General features: G+C 46.4%; 1 protein-coding gene across 3 annotated transcripts in view; it reads left to right on the top strand.

Moving 5' to 3' along the window:
* LOC140457157 (reticulon-3-A-like) overlaps nucleotides 1-17,193 on the top strand; it is a 33,931-nt gene extending 16,738 nt beyond the window's left edge. For 2 of the 3 annotated variants that reach the window (XM_072551215.1, XM_072551214.1), the window contains 7 exons: nucleotides 1,388-4,273; nucleotides 12,107-12,314; nucleotides 12,738-12,876; nucleotides 13,208-13,277; nucleotides 13,734-13,780; nucleotides 14,294-14,352; nucleotides 15,261-17,193. In XM_072551215.1, coding sequence (XP_072407316.1) covers nucleotides 1,388-4,273; nucleotides 12,107-12,314; nucleotides 12,738-12,876; nucleotides 13,208-13,277; nucleotides 13,734-13,780; nucleotides 14,294-14,352; nucleotides 15,261-15,303 — 3,452 coding nt within the window. In that variant the 3' untranslated portion in view covers nucleotides 15,304-17,193. The remainder of the gene's footprint in view (nucleotides 1-1,387; nucleotides 4,274-12,106; nucleotides 12,315-12,737; nucleotides 12,877-13,207; nucleotides 13,278-13,733; nucleotides 13,781-14,293; nucleotides 14,353-15,260) is intronic. The other variant, XM_072551216.1, reaches the window with a different exon arrangement.
* Nucleotides 17,194-18,017: the final 824 nt, after the last annotated feature.

Below are 18,017 nucleotides of genomic sequence, written 5' to 3'. Positions count from 1 at the left end.
TGCAGCAGTTCAAGAAGGCAGCTCACTACCACTTTCTCTAGAGACATCTAGGGACGGGCAATAAAACTGACCCAGCCAGTGATACCCATATCCCACAAATAAATTTTTTAAAAGTTTCTAAATGCAATCATTTAATCATACTTTAATGAATCTCCAAATTTATATTGAGACTGTGGCAGTGATTGGGAGTCTGTCCTGAATTGTTATGGTGCAGTGAGACCATTCAGCCCCTCATGTCTGCATCAGCTATCTCAGTATTTTAATTTGATGCCAGTCTCCTCTGTTTTTCTGGCAACCCTGCACATTGCTTCTGTTTAAATAATTTTCTAGCACCCTCTTGAATGGCTTGTCTGAACCACCCTCCACTATACTTCCAGGCCCTGACCCAACCACTCAGTGTCTGAGAAAACATTCTCTCTTTTCAATTTGCTGCTTTTGCAAATCACTTCCAACCTTATTGTGAAGTGATCAGGATTCAGAAGACAAGGGGGGAGCAGTTTATCTCTCTATAGTTTCTGACCAAATTCCTTGTTTTTTGAAAACTTCGTCTAGTCTCCTCTTAGTTTTTCTTGCAGAAGAGAAGACAGTCTCCGATTCTCCCCAATCCATCCTCATCATTGAGTGTCTCATCCCTGAAACCATTCTCCAATTTTTTCTGCTGTCTCTCCAGTGTACTTAGATTCTTCCTATAATGTGGTCCACAGAACCATAAATTCTATCTGAATTCTAACCAGTGTCCTATAAGTTCACTATAACCTCCCTCAGATCAGATTAAACACTGACCCCGAACCCACGCATGAAAATAATTGTCATTGAGTTTGAGGAGTCAGTTCCTAGACTCCGAATTGCTTGGCTTTATTTGTTTTTTGTGTCTATTGCGATAATTAAAAGGGCCCTTTCAAGGGGAATTGTCTTTATCCTGGTGTCTCAATGTAATGTTCTAGCATCTCTGGTGTTGAGGTGTGGGATTGTGGGAGGGAGTGGGGATGCAGAAGGTGAAGTTAAATGTATTTATTCAGTGGTGACAATGCCCTTTCTAAAGGCAGAAGATTATCCAATAAGACCTATCCTTTTCTCTTTGAGTTGTAGTCTTGATGCCTATTACTGGCTGCAGATGTTGTCACATGTTTATGTTGAGTTTTCTGTTCTCTCTTTGTTTGCCATTTTTCTTCCTAACCACTCTTATCTCGTAAGGAGGGGTTGGTGAGGAATGCATTTTGCTTGATGCTGCATTGCTGTTGCTGATTATTTGTGAGGCAAGTCTCCTTTCATGCATGGCTGCTGAGATCGTTTCTGTTACCCTTGCATCCACATAACATTGCATGCTGTGAGACTGGTTTGTCTGGTTTTTATGGTTTTCTGAATTTCTCTTGCTGTCTGCTCACAGAGAGATTGCAACTCCAAACGCTCCTCTCTGGTCACAGTCTGTCTGCACAACAGCCGAGCTGTGTGAGCGTTTCGGAGTCGATGGGGTCTTTCCAACCTTCTGCCCTTGGCTCTGTTGTGACATCTGACATGCTGTCAGGTCAAGGTGGATCTTCTGCCTTGATCCCCTCGTTGAAGAAGACTGCTCTGTCAGACACTGAGAAGGAATGTTTTGGATCTGCAGTCACTCAGGGAATGAGCAACCTCTATGGGAATGATTCTGTGAAAGACACAACCTTCAGGGGCTCTCAGCCTGGAGGAAGTGTCTTCGATAACTACAGTTGGATGAGCCAACCCGAGCTGGTGTTTGGGAAGCAGGAGTCTCAACGAGTACCGGAAGCAGTGGAGGTTTGTCAAATTGAGAGTGTTCACCATGGGACTGGGGCAGTGCATGCTCCAGAGGAGCCAGCAAAAAGTGATCCTTCTTCAATTGATTCTTCACAAGAAGAAGATTCATTGGAAAGAATTAGTCCTGACTCTCCTTTTGAGGTCCTTGCTGAAATGCAAGAGAAGGGACCTTGTGCTGAAGAGACACCAAAGTCATCGTTCATTGTGGATGAGCGCAGAGTGGATCTGAACCTGCCTCAGAAGCCTCTCCCAATCACAGGAGGGATTAAGACTGATCCATTGAGTGAAGCAGTGTCCAAAAACAAAGCCAAAACAGTTGCTGCCATTGGACCAAAGTCTGATTTGAAGACAGGAGACCTTCCACAGGCTTTGCACTGCTCTCAAGTGGGTGACCAGCAGGAGATTCCTGATGGACAAAGCAACATCACAGAAGATGTCTTCAGGCCAAATGCCACCACAGGAGGCGGGATGTCCATGGACATAGCTTCCAAAAGCTTTCAACCTTCTGTATGTGGATCAATGAGTAGACCACAGGATTTGATTTTTGGAGACCCAGTGTCTCAGCCATTTGATAAAAGAAAGGTAGTCTGCGGTCTTCAAATGGACCTGGATCTTTCTGAGAGGATATTTCAGCCAGCACGTGGCCCTGGAACTGATGGACTCTCTCCTTATTCACTGATCAAGATTACCCCAGATGAGGCTGTGAACCCTTCAGTGCAAATACCCACATCCACCAGTGCAGGCATCAAGATTCTGCCTGATGTTGGACACGGATGTGCGATTGACCCTGTAAGTAGGAGCAGTGAGCCCTTGGCAGAAGTACCATCCAGAGACCCAATGGATGAGCCACAGCCTTTGAAGAAAGAAGCAAAGGAGATTTCCCCCAGTAAGGAAACTTGCCAACTCCCTGAAGATCCAACTTTAAGCTGGGGCAGCTCGCAATGTCCAACACTTGAAGGAACCACTACCCTTGACCATGTTCTGTCTGCGAGATTGGAGACTGCAGAGGCAGATAGTTCCGGAGAATCGGATGACACTGTTATTGAAGATGTCAAATCCGGTCCAGTGGGGACCCTACTGTATAGGAAGGAGAAATCGGATGATATAGGCACCACTGAGAAACTGGTTTGTGCTCCAGTATTAAATGTTAGGGAAAGCAGAGAGCAGGTACTGAGTGACAGACAGAGAGAGTCTGTGAATCTTCAATCCACAGGCCCTGGAGGAGATAGAACACAGTCTGCAGAAACCAAAGACCATCCAGCAGAAACTCCAATACTGTCTGGAGCTTCACCTGGGCTTGGTCACAGTGGAGACATGGTGCTGGAGCAAATACCAATAACTTCACAAGAAGTCGTACCTTCAGATACTGGTGTTTCGCCTTACCCATCTGCAGCTGCCAGTCACCAATTAGATATGCATATGTCTACGGAGGAAGGAACTGGCGAATGTGAGCCAAGATCCAGTTCTCCGATCTTGTCAACCTTGTCTCATGTTGACCAATCACACTGGCACCCACCTGGCCTGTCTCCAACTGATCCTGCCACCACTCAGCTGTCAGCAGACTCTCCTGTCTCCGTTGACGGTGCTGATACTGAAGAGCTTTCTATAGTGGAAGGACCTTCTCCTTTACAAGAGATGATCTGGAGATCAGCAATATCGCAAAGGGGCCACGTTCTCGGGGGAATGCAGCCTGCCCCAGTGGCAACAGCTCCAACCCAAACAATCATTGTCAAATCCACACCCATAGTCATTGAAACCCCTTCACTCATTGTCAAATCAACCTCTGGACCAGGAGGGGCCCTGGAGGGAGTGGCCGAGGGAACAGAGAGGACCCTGGAGGGAGCGGCCGAGGGAACAGAGAGGACCCTGGAGGGAGTGGCCGAGGGAACAGAAAGGACCCTGGAGGGAGCGGCCGAGGGACCAGAGAGGGCCCTGGAGGGAGTGGCCGAGGGAACAGAAAGGACCCTGGAGGGAGCGGCCGAGGGACCAGCAAAGGCGCCAGAGGGAGCGACCGATGGACCAGCAAAGGCGCCAGAGGGAGTTGCCACAGGAGCAGTGAGGGCCCAGGAGGGAGCAGGTGAGGGAGCAGCCAAGGCTTCAGATTCCATGTCATCATCTTCAGTGGGATTGACTGGAGTCCAACAACCAGCCACGAGGCAGGAAGTCACCAAACCCAGCCCTTCAGGAAGGAGGGACACACAGAATGGTCTAAGAGCCAAAGATGGACAGAGCTTATTAGGGTCTGGTGACAGAGCCCAGCCCCAGTTAACCACAACTCCCCAGGCACTGAGCAAATTAACCCCCCAGCAATACCCTGCCATCGAGAAAACGGGAATAGTCAAAGGCACAGCCCTTTGTCTGGCCCAGCCCCTCGTGGACACGGCCCCTCCCAGTGATTCCAAAGTGAGACCAGAGCTGAAACCACAAACTGTCTTGGAGCCTGTGCAGATGGAAAGGCCTGTTGGTGGGGCGGCTTCTGATAGGCTGAGTAAAATGGCAGGTAAAAGCTTTGCTCTCTGTACCTTCCTCATTTGATTAACTGCACCCATTGTCTTTAACCCATTTGTCATCACCTTCATAAATCTGACCCACGTGCACTGAGCTGTCTGTCTGTGTGAATCCCCATCAACAGCCTCAAGGTGTGTGAGATCCTGTTAGTTTATTTGTTTTAGATTCTCACCCCATGTTCAAATCCCTCTGTGGCCTTAACCCTCCCTATCTCTCTCACTTCCTACAATCCCCCACACTCCTCCCTATCTCTATGACCTCCAGCCCCTATATATTCTCCCTATCTCTATGTCCTCCTCCAGCCCCTGCAACCCCTCCCGATCTCTGTCACCACCTGAGGTTCTGGCCTCTCCAGTATCCCCCAGTTCCCATTGCTCCACCATTGGAAGTTGTGTCTTCAGGCACCTGGGGCCCAAACTTGGGAATTCCCTCCCTAAACCTCTCTGCATCTCTCCCTCCCCATCCTGGTCTCCTGGAGGTTAGAAGGCTGTTAGAAGAAGTTCTCGTTCTCCCTACTCCCAGTCCTCGCTTTTGATGATGGCAAACTCGTGGTGAGTTGGTGGTGGGAAGGTCATTTGGTTGTGGGTGGTAACGCTTCTAGATATTAAAAACAAGAATGAGAGGTGATCTCATTGAAAGGTAAAAGATGCTGAATGTCTAGAGGATAGGCTGGAACTGATAGGAGGGGTGATGGGCTGGAGGAGGTTACAGAGATAGGGAGGAGTGTGGAGGCCGGAGGAAGATTGAGGGAAAGGGCACTCTCATTGAGGACAGATGTGGACAAATGTCCTGTGTCAGAGTAGTAGTATTCAGAAATCTGTGTTCTGCAGGAGGTAGTGGTGACTGGGTCATTGGATTTATCTGGAGTTGAGTTAGATTTTGGATGGGAAATGTTTGTAAACTGGTTGACAATTCCTGTTCTGAGTGACTGATGGAGCAGAATACACTTTGGTTCTGCTATTGGCCAGTTCTAGTTTCATTGATTTTACCTCCCTCATTCAGTGCCCTCTGCACCATTTATTTAATTCAATCTCCAACATCCGCAATGGCAGGATTCAAACCCAAGTCTCTGGGATATTGCCCGACTCTCTGGGTTAATAGCTTAGTTATAAAACCACTAGGTCATTGCCTCCCCTTATTGTTTATGTTGCTGCAAAGTAGAGGCTCACGAGATGGGTACATCTCTGGCTAGGCCAGCATTTAATGCCCATCCCTAATTGTCCAGTGGGTAATTATGTCACCTACGTTGTGGATCTGGAGTCACATATAGGTCAGACCAGGTAAGAATGGCAGATTCCTTTCACTGAAGGATATTAGCGTCCCAGGTGGTTATTCTGACAATCAACAATAGTTTCTGTGGTCATCAGTAGATCTTAATTCTCGATTCTTTATTCAGTTCAAATCCCAGCATCTGCCATAATGGCATTTGAATCCAGGTCCCAAGTACATTAACTGAGTTTCTGGATTAATGATATCACTGAACCATTGCCTCCGCAGTGGTGCACAGCAAGATCCCAGACACCGCATACAAGACTGGTCAGATCATGAATTTGAGTGATGTTGAGTGAGGATTAAATATTAACTCCAGCTCTTCTGTCAATAACACTTTGGACTCTGAATGGCAGTGTCTCTGTAGCCAGCGTAGCTCTGCCACAGTACTGCACTGGGAGTGTTAGCCTGGAAGATGCAGTCAAGTTTTTTAGTGAGACTGGGATCGACCTGCTCCCATGTCAGGTGAGAGGATCTTTTGCAAGTTGTGGGGAAAGGAGGTGTTGAAGGGGTTATGTTCCCCCGTTCCTCAAACAAGCTAGTCAAAATATGTTTCTTCTGCAGTAGAACTAAAGAAGAGTCAGACCAGAATCGAATTCTGAGCTATTTCTCTTTCCATTGATGCAGTCAGACCTGCCGGGTTTCTCCAACATTCTGTTTGTTTCTGCTACCACCCACACTCCTCTGCACTTTGCAGTCACCCCTGTTGCTTCACCCTTGGCCCTCTGATTTGTTACAGATTGGGGGTAAGGGGTTAATTTTTAAAATGTTCTTTAGTAAGTTTTCTGCATGTTGTTCACAGACATTCCATGAATAGAAGAGCTCTTTATTCCTTGTCTGCGATGCCTGAGACTTACTCAACTTTGCTGCCTGCTGGCTATAGACTTCCGCTACCCTGTGACAGGGAATGGTTTACATGCTTCTATTTTGAATGTTTATATTGGCAGATTGAATGCTTAAACATTCAGAAAGTGTTACTGAGGATTATGACAGTGGGACATGCAGAATAATCAGTGTCCCATGTGGTGAGCTGTTGAGGCCAAATTTAAACACAATCCTTGTCATCATAGAATCTCTGCAGCGTGAAAACAGGCCCTTGGGCCCAACAAGTCCACACTGAGCCTCTGAAGAGAAACCCACCCAGACCCATTCCCCTACCCTATATTTACCCCTGACTAATGCACCTAACCTACACATCTGTGAACACTTAGGGAAATTTAGCCTGGTCAATTCACCTAACCTGCACATCTGTGAACACTTAGGGAAATTTAGCCTGGTCAATTCACCTAACCTACACATCTGTGAACACTTGGGGAAATTTAGCCTGGTCAATTCACCTAACTTACACATCTGTGAACACTTAGGGAAATTTAGCCTGGTCAATTCACCTAACCTACACATCTGTGAACACTTAGGGAAATTTAGCCTGGTCAATTCACCTAACCTGCACGTCTTTGGATTGTGGGAAGAAATTGGAGCACCCGGAGGAAACATGCAGACACTGGGAGAATGTGCAAACTCCACACAGTCGCTTGAGGCTGGAATCAAACCGGGTCCCTGGCACTGTGTGGCAGCAGTGCTAACCAGTGTGCTGCCCACACTGAGTTGCAATAAGAGAGTGGAGGAAAACTGGACCAGGAACTGGAGATGATATTAACTCCAGACTTGATCCTGAGTTTCAAATGAGTAGGTTCAATGTTCACATGAGTAACAGAAACGTCCTCCTGTAAACATGTTATGTTGCAATTACATCTCCTCCCTTATTGGTTGTTCAATGGTTGTTCTCCGACCCCATTCCCAAACTGGAATACAAAAAATAAAGACCAGGAGTAGGCTATTCGGCCCCTTAGGTCTGTTCTATCAATCAACCAGATCATGGCTAACCTTCCACCTCAACACCATATTTAAGTCCTACCCCATTTGCTTTGGTGTCTTTGTCATTTAGAAATCTGTGAATTCATGAACCTGCCCAGTGATAGAGTATCCAAAGCCTCTGGGGTATAGAAATCCACAAAGATTCACCATCCTCTGAGTGAAGGGATTCCTCCTTACCTCTGTCCTGAATGGTCTGCCCTTTCCCTGAAATCGTCCCAGCTTCTAGATGCTGCTCCCTCCTCCCAGGCTGGGGAAAACAGATGTTTGGAGGGTAGACTCAATGAGCCGCACGGCCTCTTTCTGTACTGTAGGGATTCCATGGTCCTGTCTACTTCCAATTTGTTGAGTCTTTTAAGAGTTGTGCATGTTACAATGAGATTACCTCTCGTTCTTCGAAACTCTGGAGAATCCAGACCTAGTCTCCTCCCAATCCCCTTGTGGGATAGTCTCGTCAGGTAGGGATTGAGTCATTACAGTGTCTCTGTTGACAGTTGTTATAAATGAACAGGCAGGAATTTATAATGGGGGAGGGGTGTATTGTTTATGTGCAGTATACTGTAAAACTAACTGCTTGGTGAAAGATGAGGTCATGAGGGTGTCTCTGTTCCTTGTGACTGTATCATGCTATGGGTTTAATGGTTAATTTCAGAGTGGAATTTTCATGTCGTGATTTATCCTAGTGAATCAAGATGAATGAAGAATGTTACTCAGTGGAATTTAGAAGAATGGAGAGTGGGGTGTTGGGAATCTTATAGAAACATATAAAATTATGAAGGGAATAGATAAGCAGGGAGGTTGTTCCCACTGGTGGGTGAAACTAGAACTAGGGGCCATAGCCTCAAAATACAGGGGAGCAGATTTCTGACTGAGTTGAGGAGGAACCTCTTCACCCAAAGTGTTGTGAATCTATGGAATTCCCTGCCCAGTGAAGCAGTTGAGGCTACCTCATTTAAATGTTTTTAAAGCAAAGTTAGATTTTTGAACAGTAAAGGAATGAAGAGTTATGGTAAGAGGGCAGGTAAGTGGAGCTGAGTCCACAAAGAAATCAGCCATGATCTTATTGAATGGCGGAGCAGGCTCGACGGGCCATATCGCCTACTCCTGCTCCAAGTTCTTGTGTTGTCCTTACCCTAGCTTATTCCCAAGCCTGGACTTTGCATATGCATTGTGGATTCCTCTGGGGCATTCTCCCCTGTGCATCCCCATAAATATCCCATAATTGCTGTCGTTAATCTGACAACCCCCACCCACCCCCCCTCTCACACCCCACACACACACAGTATTATCAGTGCTGGGGGAAAGGGACTGAATGGTGCTAAAGACTGAGAAATCCAGCCCCCCCCCCCCCCCCCCCCCCCGACCTGTTTGGATGCAGCCTAGCATACTAAAGAATACTAAAACCTTTTTATTCTAAAAGATGAAAGAGACAGCCGATGTAACTTGCTCGTTACCTTAACATCTGTCATTGGGAAAACATTAGACTGTATTCTAAAGGAGGTAATAGTGCACTGTGTTCCTACAAATTTTATTTTCTTTTGTGACAATCTCTGAGATCTGACTCAGATACCAATGCTGCGAATGGTGTCAACATAACAAGGTAAAAACACTGACTGTAGATATTGGAAACCAGATTCTGGATTAGTGGTGCTGGAAGAGCACAGCAGTTCAGGCAGCATCAGAGGAGCAGTAAAATCGACGTTTTGGGGAAAAGCCCTTCTTCAACACAACAATCCCTGGGCGTGGAAGGTCAGAGTCAGGGTCTAGAAGGAATGTTCACAGCAGAGCACATTTGGAAATGTGTAATGTGATAGAGCAAAGACAGCATGACTTCATGAAGGGGAAACCATGTCTGACAAGTTTGGTATCTGTTCAAAGAACTGTAATAATCAGGATAGATAAAGGGGAAGCAGTAAACAAAATATGTTGGATTTCCAAAAGGCATCTGATAAGGATTTTGTTTTAATTCATTCATGGGATGTGCATTTTCACTGGCTAGACCAGCATTTATTGTCCATCCCTAATTGCCCAGAGGGCAGTTAAGAGTTAACCACATTGCTGTGTGTTTGGAGTGACATGTAGACCAGATCGGATAAGGATGGCAGTTTCCTTCCCTAAATGACATTAGTGAACCAGATGGGCTTTTTCAAATACTGGATCTATGGCCACCTTTAGATCCTAATTCCAGATATTTTTATTGAATTCAAATTCCACCATCTGCCTTGGCAGGATTCAAACCCGGGTCTCCAGAACATGACCTGGGTCTCTGGGTTAACAGTCCAGCGATAATGCCATTAGTCCATCACCTCCCCCTGAGGTACTGCACATACAGCTATTTAATAAGACAAGAGCCCATGAGGGTAGTGTTTAGCATGGATAGAGTATTAGCTAATGAAGACTAAGTGTTGGAATGTGGCATCCATTTTCAGGATTTCAACCTGTAACTAGTAGAGCTGAGGCCGCAATTATTGACCATATCTGTTGATGACTTTGAAGAAACAGAATATGCTGTAATTGAGCTTGTGGATGACAAAAATAGATGGGAAGTCAAGTGCTGAGGATGACACCAAGTCTGCAGAGGGATACAGACTGGTTGAGTGAGTGGTAAAACTTGACAGATGGAATATAATGTGGGAAGCTGTGAGGTTCTGCACTTTGGCAGGAAGAATACAAAAGCTGAATATTATTTAAATGGAGAAAAACTGCAGAAAGCAGCAGAACAGAGGGATGTGGGGAGTCTTCATTCATGAATCGCAAAAAGTGAGCATCCAAGTTCATTGCGTAATAGAGAAGGCAAATGTTGGCATTTATTTCAAATGGAACGTAAAATTAGGGAGTTTTTGCTTAAACTATACAAGGCACTAGTCAGGTCTCAGCTGGAATATTGTGAACAGTTTTCATCCCCTTATAATAAGAAAGCTACTCTAGTTTTGGAGAAAGTCCACAGAAGGTTCACTTGGCTGATCCTGGGTGTGGAGGGAGACTGAATGGTTTTTGTGTACTCACTGAAGTTATAAGAACTAAAAATATTCAGGATTCTTAGAAGACTTGATAATGTAGCTGCAAAGAGGTTGTTTCCCCTTTTGGATGGGTTTACAATCAGAGAGCACAATCGTGAGTAAGAGGTCACCCTTTTAAGACCAAGCTTCTTTGAGGCTAGCAATCTGTGGAATTGTTCACTGCAGAGGGCTGCCGTGTAAGTATATCGGGGTTGAGAGACAGATTTTTAATTCGTAAGGAAATTAAGGGTTATGGGGAAAAGGCAGGAAAGTTGCATTGAGGATTATCAGATCACATTGAATGGGGGAGCAGACTTGATGGGCTGAGTGGTCTACAGTTTGCCCTTGAGGCATGGCTTCTTTTTTTCACTGGCTCTAATTTGAAGAAGGTTATGTTGGGAACTGATTTGGATTGTGTCAGTAATCTTGTTTGTACAGTCTGTGTGAATGAGTTGTTTGTGTACAAAGAGTAGATTAGGTCATTGCTCTGTTATCCAGTCAGCTGCTTCACTCTCTCAGCTCTGAATCAGAAACAGCTTTGATGCATTCTGACGACTCTCATTTTCCCTCTGTCTCCTGCTCCTCTATTCCCCAGGTGTGACTGTGGCAGTATGGGATATGATGTTAATGCCTTCAATAAATAAGTATTCATTTTTACAGGGATTACCAGAGAGGGGAAGGATGGGTGATATTGGCTGTGTGGCTGAACAGCTCATGGGGATTCCCTAGGCTGCTGGTCATTTGTGTGTGTGTGTGTGTGTGTGTGTGTGTGTGTGTGTGTGTGTATGTTTTGTCTCTCTCGCTCTTTTTTTTCTCATCCTCTATTTCTCACCCTCTCTCTCGGTTTGCCCCGCTCTCTCTCACCCCACGCCTTCCCCCTCTCGCCCTCCCCTTCTCCCCTCGCCCTCTCCTTCTTCCCCCCTCCCCTCTTTTTTTTTTCTCTTTCTTTTGCTCTCACTTGTGCCCTCTCCCTCTAGCCACTGAAAGTGTTTGATTGTCCCTATACCTGTATTGTGGCTGCCCGGTCTCTGACACACAACTCCTTGTGTTTATTGTCTATCTGTCCACGTGCTGGTGATGACAGTGCTGCTGCTTGCAGCCTCACTTCGTGTTCACACCAAATGTAGCTCCCACATGTTATCCCTAGCCCCTGGAGGCTCATTGTTCTACCTGCACCACCATATTCCCATTGAGAGAGGTCACCTCATCCCAATAATCACTGGGGTTGGGGACAGGGCCGCCCTGCCCTGGCCCACATGCACACCCTCTGGGGAGAGTTTGGTGTTAGACCCATTGGGCTGTCACTTGAGTACCTGGTTTCAGCTTCAGGTTGGTTCAGTCCTTTATCAGGGGGTGTCCCAAGCTTAATGGTGTGTGGATGGATGAGACTGTGGGGTGTCTCCCACTTTGATTTGGGCGGGTAAATGCTTCATAGGGAGGTGCGTAGGGCTAGGTAGGGTGTGAGTGGGCAACATGCCCACACCTAGCTCAGAGGCCTTGTGCATGACCCAAGAGACTGAGTGCTTTTAGATTAATTGACACATCCAAGGTGTTCATTTCACACCCATGCACCACCTTCCACAGCAGCTCTAGGAGTGCCTTGGGGAGAGACCGAGGGGTGCACTAGGAATGTATCTGCCATGGTTTTTGATGAATGTGGTTTTTCTCTCTCTCTCCCTCTACAGTGAAGGATTTGATCTACTGGCGTGACCCTAAGAAGACAGGGGTTGTGTTTGGGTCCATTCTGACCTTGTTGGTCTCGCTGGCAGTGTTTAGTGTGGTCAGTGTGTTGGCCTATCTTGTGCTGGCTTTGTTGTCCGTCACCATCAGTTTCCGCATCTACAAGTCCGTGGTACAGGCTGTGCAGAAAACCAACGATGGAAATCCCTTCAAGTAAGATTGCTGAAATGGCTTTTGGAGTGTGAATGTCTATTTGATCATTTCCGCTGCCTATCCCCCTCCAGTTCCTCCCCTGAGGTTGGGGTTGCGATTGAGGGTGGGGTGGGGAATAGCATGTGTGAAGATTCACAAATATTTCGTAGTGTTAGGGCAGTGTGTGGTTCAATCCAGAGACACCGTCTTGCAGATTGTATGGAGTACTCAGAGACATCCCTGTCTTGTTTGGTTCAGGGTGTTGGAGCCAGATTACATTGATTCCTCCCCCCCCCCCCCCCCCCCCAGCCCCGGCAACTGGCCTGCTCTTCAGAACAGCCAGTGATTAAACGGAACTGTCTGAATTGGATGGGGAACAGCGGGTCGAACTTGTCTTGAAACCGAGGCTGTGCCAGTGACAGGATCTGTCTTCACTCTGTCCAGGCCTTATCTGGAACAGGATATCACCTTGTCTTCGGAAACATTCCATAAATACTGCACCATAGGTTTCACCCACTTGAACAGAGTGCTGAAATATCTGCTGCAGCTTTTCCTGGTCCAGGATCTAGTGGATTCACTGAAGGTTGGTGACTGAACTGTAATGTTTGGGCTCTGATTTTAATTACAGGCCATGATGAATTTGTAATAAAACCTGGCTTCTCCCTCTTTCTCTTCCCCTCTCCCTCCAACCTGCTCCCTTCCCTCCCTTCCCCCCCCCCCCCCACTTTTTTCTCTCTGCCCCCTTCTCTCTCTCTCTCTCTCTCTCTCTCGCCTCTTTCGCTCTGTCTCCCCTGTCAATCCCTCTTGCCCCTTTCCTGGTGTGGGTGCAGGTTTTCTGGGGTTGGGACTGAGCTGGGTCTAGGAAGCTTGCACTCCATCATCTTATGCCTGACATTTGCCTGTTCTGTCCACAGCTTGCAGTTCTCATGTGGCTAATGACCTACGTTGGAGCTGTCTTCAATGGGTTGACTCTCCTGATTCTGGGTATGTTATAGCCTCAGGCTGTTTGATTGTTGTGAATCTGAACAAAGTCATTTCCTGTGGAAGAGAAACCTGGGGCTGGAGAACTGTTGTGGAGGAGGGGTGAGACCGTGTGCAGGGATTTGGGGTGATTTGGGGTGGGCCATGTTCTGGGTATGGGTGGGGTGGGACACTGTGGGTAGGTAAGGTTTGGGTAAGGGGGTGCATATTCAGGATGTGGATTGGGAGAGAGCCAGTTTGGGTGGGTAGGGGAGGGAGATCTCAGGGTAGTGGCAGGAGGAGCTTAGACCCTTTGTGTGGGTGGGGGAAGACTTGGTGTTTGCCTGGGGCTGGGTTGGATCTGGTATGGGATGAGATGGGAGAGACTGGAACTGGTGCATTGTGTCGGATAGCTGTCAGCATTGTGTGTATTTGTAGCTTGTTCTAACTGTGGTTATTTCTCTCTTTTGCTCGGTCTAGCTGTACTGTTGACCTTCAGCGTCCCGATCATCTATCAAGCTTACCAGGTAGGTTCTTGATGGGGGGAGGCGGGGTGCTGCTGTAGGCAGTGTGCGCGCCCTGGGGTTATTCCCTCGCACACTGTTGAATAGCGGGACAGGCGGGGAATCGGTTAGCTCTGTTGACTGGATGGCTGGCGATAGAGGGAAATGCCAAAAGCTTGGGTTCAATTCCTGCCCCCACCAGCTGAAATGACCATTAAGGAACAACCACCCAAAACCCCACTCAGCATTTCTGTCTGATGAAAGAGCAGCCCTGTGGTCCAGTAGCACTATGGCAATTTTACCTGTAATGGGACAAGGTGGGCTGAATCTTTCAGGTTCTCATAATCAGGATCTCAAGGTGCATGTGTCTTGGGGGCTGAGTGAGTGCTAGGATTCTGTTGTGTGTTTGGGTTGCTGGCTTCAGACTGTGGGGCTCCACTAGGATCTGTCTGCGGCCACTGCCCTGAGATCAGTAGAGATGTGATTTGGAAAGTTATTTCAGGAGGAACTGTAACTCCTTTGTTTTTTTTAATACAGACACAGATTGATCATTACATTGAACTAGTTCAGAAGCAGGCAGTCTGTGCTTTTGGGAAGTAAGTATTCTTTAAATTCTCTGAAATGCTTCTTATGGGGGGACTTGTTCAAGCTGGGGATATAGGAAAGTACCACCAGTGGGTGGAGATGAATGATTACTCCTCCACTCCGTCCCTAGAATCTGACTTATGGGGAGGACTGAGGGGACAAAGCCAAATGTGTTCCCAGTCAAGCCTGACTCTCTGGTATCTGGTTCTGTTCAATATGTGGGATTGCTGTACGTGGCTGTATTAGAGTGAAGTCCAGGCAAAGAATCTGAATCCCTCCTCTAACAACTACAGCTCAGTGTCTCTTCCCTTGAAGAGATATCACTGTCTCAGTTTTGAGACAGTGGTCTTTGCCTTCACCCCAACTCTTGGCACAGAATATTCAGCATTTCTCTTTTTTTAAACTGAAAGCCCTCACCCAATCTGTCGCTATATCTCAGTGGCACAGTGGTTGGCACTGAGAGATCCGGGTTCGACTCCACTCTCTGGTGACTATCTCTGTGGAGTTTGCATATTCTCTCTTGTGAGCGTATGGGTTTCTACCAGATGCTCCGGGATCCTCCCACAGTCCAAAGTTGTGCAGGTTAGGTTGGATTTGCCAGCTAAATTGTCCATAGTGTGGAAATGCAGGGTTACAGGGATAGCGTAATGCGGTGGGTCTGAGTGGGATGCTATTTGGAGGTTCGGTGTGAACTCGCTGGGCCAAATGGCCTGCTTCCACACTGTAGGGATTCTGTGATATGCACATTATTCCAAAAAACAAATCTGTCCTTGCAAAATCAGTCCTCCGTTTTGTATGTTGTTCATTCAGATAATTTTCTGTTTTCAGTCCCGATAGTGCATTTGTGCTTTTGGTTCTGACGAATTTTCCAGATAATGCTAACCTGTGAATGTGTGTCTCTCTCTCTCTCTCTACTCAGGATCCAAGAGAAGCTTCCAGGCGCAAAACGAAAGAGCGAGTAACAGCAGGGGAAACCCTGCTCAGCACCCTCAATTGTCACTCCTCCCTTTTGTCCTCGCTACTAAACTAAAACTCTGTATTGGAACTAAATGCTTGCTGTCTGTCTGCTTGGGCTTGTGTGCCACCATTCCTGCTGTTGTGGACTGCTTCCATGAATTTGCTACTTGTTCTTGCCACCCCCACACCCTCACCCTCTACCCCCAGGTTGATCTCAGCCAGCAAGGGGGTCACTAGTACGTTGTGTATCTGTTGATCACTGGCTTAAGACACATTCCTTTCTGCTTCTGTTTCAATGAGATTATAAATATATATATTTTCTGTTTTGCCCTTCTCTGAAAGACACTGTCTGTAAACTGCTGTAGAAATTACTGAGCAACAACAGGGTGGAGATCAAGAGAGAATCAATCTCCTTCCCCAATTGTGTATATAATTGAGGGTGCATGTGAAAATATTTGTCACTGTAACTGAACAGTCTTTGAGAAACTGGGGGAGGAGGAGTAGGAAATAGGCAAGTGACGGATGAATTTCTGAATTGTAAGTGATGTATGTCTGTAGTTAGTGTCTGTGTGTGTGTGTGTGTGTGTATATATACGCCATTCAATCTGCCCCATTTCCCCTACCAGGTTTCAGTTCTGGCTTTGCAAAAGTAACTGTCCTTCCCCCTCCCACCCCCTGACCTTGAGTCCTGTTTGAAGAGGACACTACGCTCTGTGGTGCTGTTCTCATTTCATTCCCCACTTGCCTGCTTGGTCCATTGTGTGAGATAACCACAGATTGTCATTCCGTTATGAGATATTCCTGCAGCAACCTTCACCAAGGGATGGCATGGCAATCTCAACAAAATGGTTAACCTCAAGGTACACTGGCCAATAAGCTATTGATCAGAATGACAGGTAGGTGTTTAGGGGAGGAGCTATGATCTTTGGAATATGCCCCACGTAGGAGGGCAGGGCAGATAATAGCAGGACTAAGCCCATGTCCTCCTCTTTCTGACTCTGTGTACTTGCACAGTTGTAACTCTATAGAACACTGGAGGGCAAAGTGGTGTGGGACTGCATGGTGTGCAATTCTCCTCTCCCTTCCTTAATAAAGGCCTGCCCTGTATTGGGGGCTTGCGTGGACACAGTAGAACCTGCTACCTTTTTTAAAAAAAACAGAATTCCTATTGCTTTGATTGTACTTAAACAAGCTCCTAGACATTTAACTGGTTGTTTTTAATTTTAATTGCTTAACTTTGTATTTATGATTCAATTCCCTCCCTTACTGTGCTGCACCAAGAGCGCATGTCACAAAGGCATAACACCCTCATTGTTGTCCCAAAACTCTGAATTAATCCACTTCCATGTCAGGATTCAGCTTTTGACCAAGTGAAAAGTTGAAATTGGCTTCTGAGGAGTGGTATGTAAATCATGAGTCGAGGGGTTTGGCCACTGTGTTGGCAAACCTATAGCCCGTCATTGAGAGCTATAGCACTCTTCACTGAGGTTAGGTTTATCCATACAAATACTTAAGGGTGAGGTTAGCCACCCCATCAGTTGGCTAAAGCCCTTCATGAATTCATGTCAGGACATTGCTGTAGCTACACACAGCCTGAGATAACATTATAACTGCAGTTATACCTTCCCTCTGTCTTTCCATTCTCTAACTTCCCACCCACCGCAGGACTGTTTGGGCAGTTGAAACCTGATGTTTTAATGTTTGTCTAGTGTTACCATAAGGTCGGGTTTTTTGGAGCCAATTGTGTTTTTGAGGGAGCGAACTGAACAGGGGAAGTATAACTGAGTGCTCGGAAATCTGTGTATGTTAGGATTAGATGGAACTGTTGAGAATCAGACAATTCCTGCAAAAATGTTATTGTGAAGTTGATAATTAAATTACATCCTTATTGTTTACATGGTCTCCTGTCTATGTGTAAGAGATTTATTTTGAATTTTACTTAAACTGATTTCTGACAAATCGAGGTATATTCCTCTAAGTGCAAATGCTGCAGTCTCTCAGCCGGGGGTGGTGCAGATAGTTCCAGCAGGGATTTCTGAATTGTCTTGGCAAGTCACATTGTAAGTAGTAACCAAACTAACTGGATGTTAAGTAGAAGCTGGACCAATCCCACTCTGTATAACTCCACTCCAGTTTGCTTATGCACCTTCTGTTGCTCCTTATTTATATGCTGTTCCTACCATGTTCACCCCTTAATTCTAATCAGGAACCATTGTGGCCAAACCAGCCCCCACACACCAACACGATCATTCAATCTGCACCTTCCAAATCCGCAACCACTACCATCTAGTGAGCTGCCTTCTTGAAATGTTGTGGTTCATTTTAGAGGTAGATCCACAAAGCTCTGAGGGAGTTCGAGCATTTTGACCCATTGACACTGAGAAAATGCTAATGTATTTTCACATAAGGATGGTATGGGGCTCTAAGAAACTTGCAGGGGGTGGTGTTCCTCTGCTGCCTTTGTCCTTCAAGAAAGTAGCACTCCTTGGTTTGGAAAGTGCTGTCTCAGGAGCCTCTTTGGTGCACCTTGTGGGTAGGACACACTGCCATTACTGGAGAATTGGATGGAGTGAACATTGAAAGTGGTAGATTGGGTGCCAAAATGGGGGTTGCTTTAATCTGGATGGTATTAAGCTTTTTGAGTGTTGTCCGAGCTGTACCCATCTAGGCACATGGAGAGTATTTCATCACCATTCCTGACTTGTGCCCTGTAGATGGT

The sequence above is a fragment of the Chiloscyllium punctatum genome, chromosome 31, assembly GCF_047496795.1.
Source record: "Chiloscyllium punctatum isolate Juve2018m chromosome 31, sChiPun1.3, whole genome shotgun sequence".
Taxonomy (NCBI): domain Eukaryota; kingdom Metazoa; phylum Chordata; class Chondrichthyes; order Orectolobiformes; family Hemiscylliidae; genus Chiloscyllium; species Chiloscyllium punctatum.
This window is presented reverse-complemented; position numbering and strand designations above follow the sequence as displayed.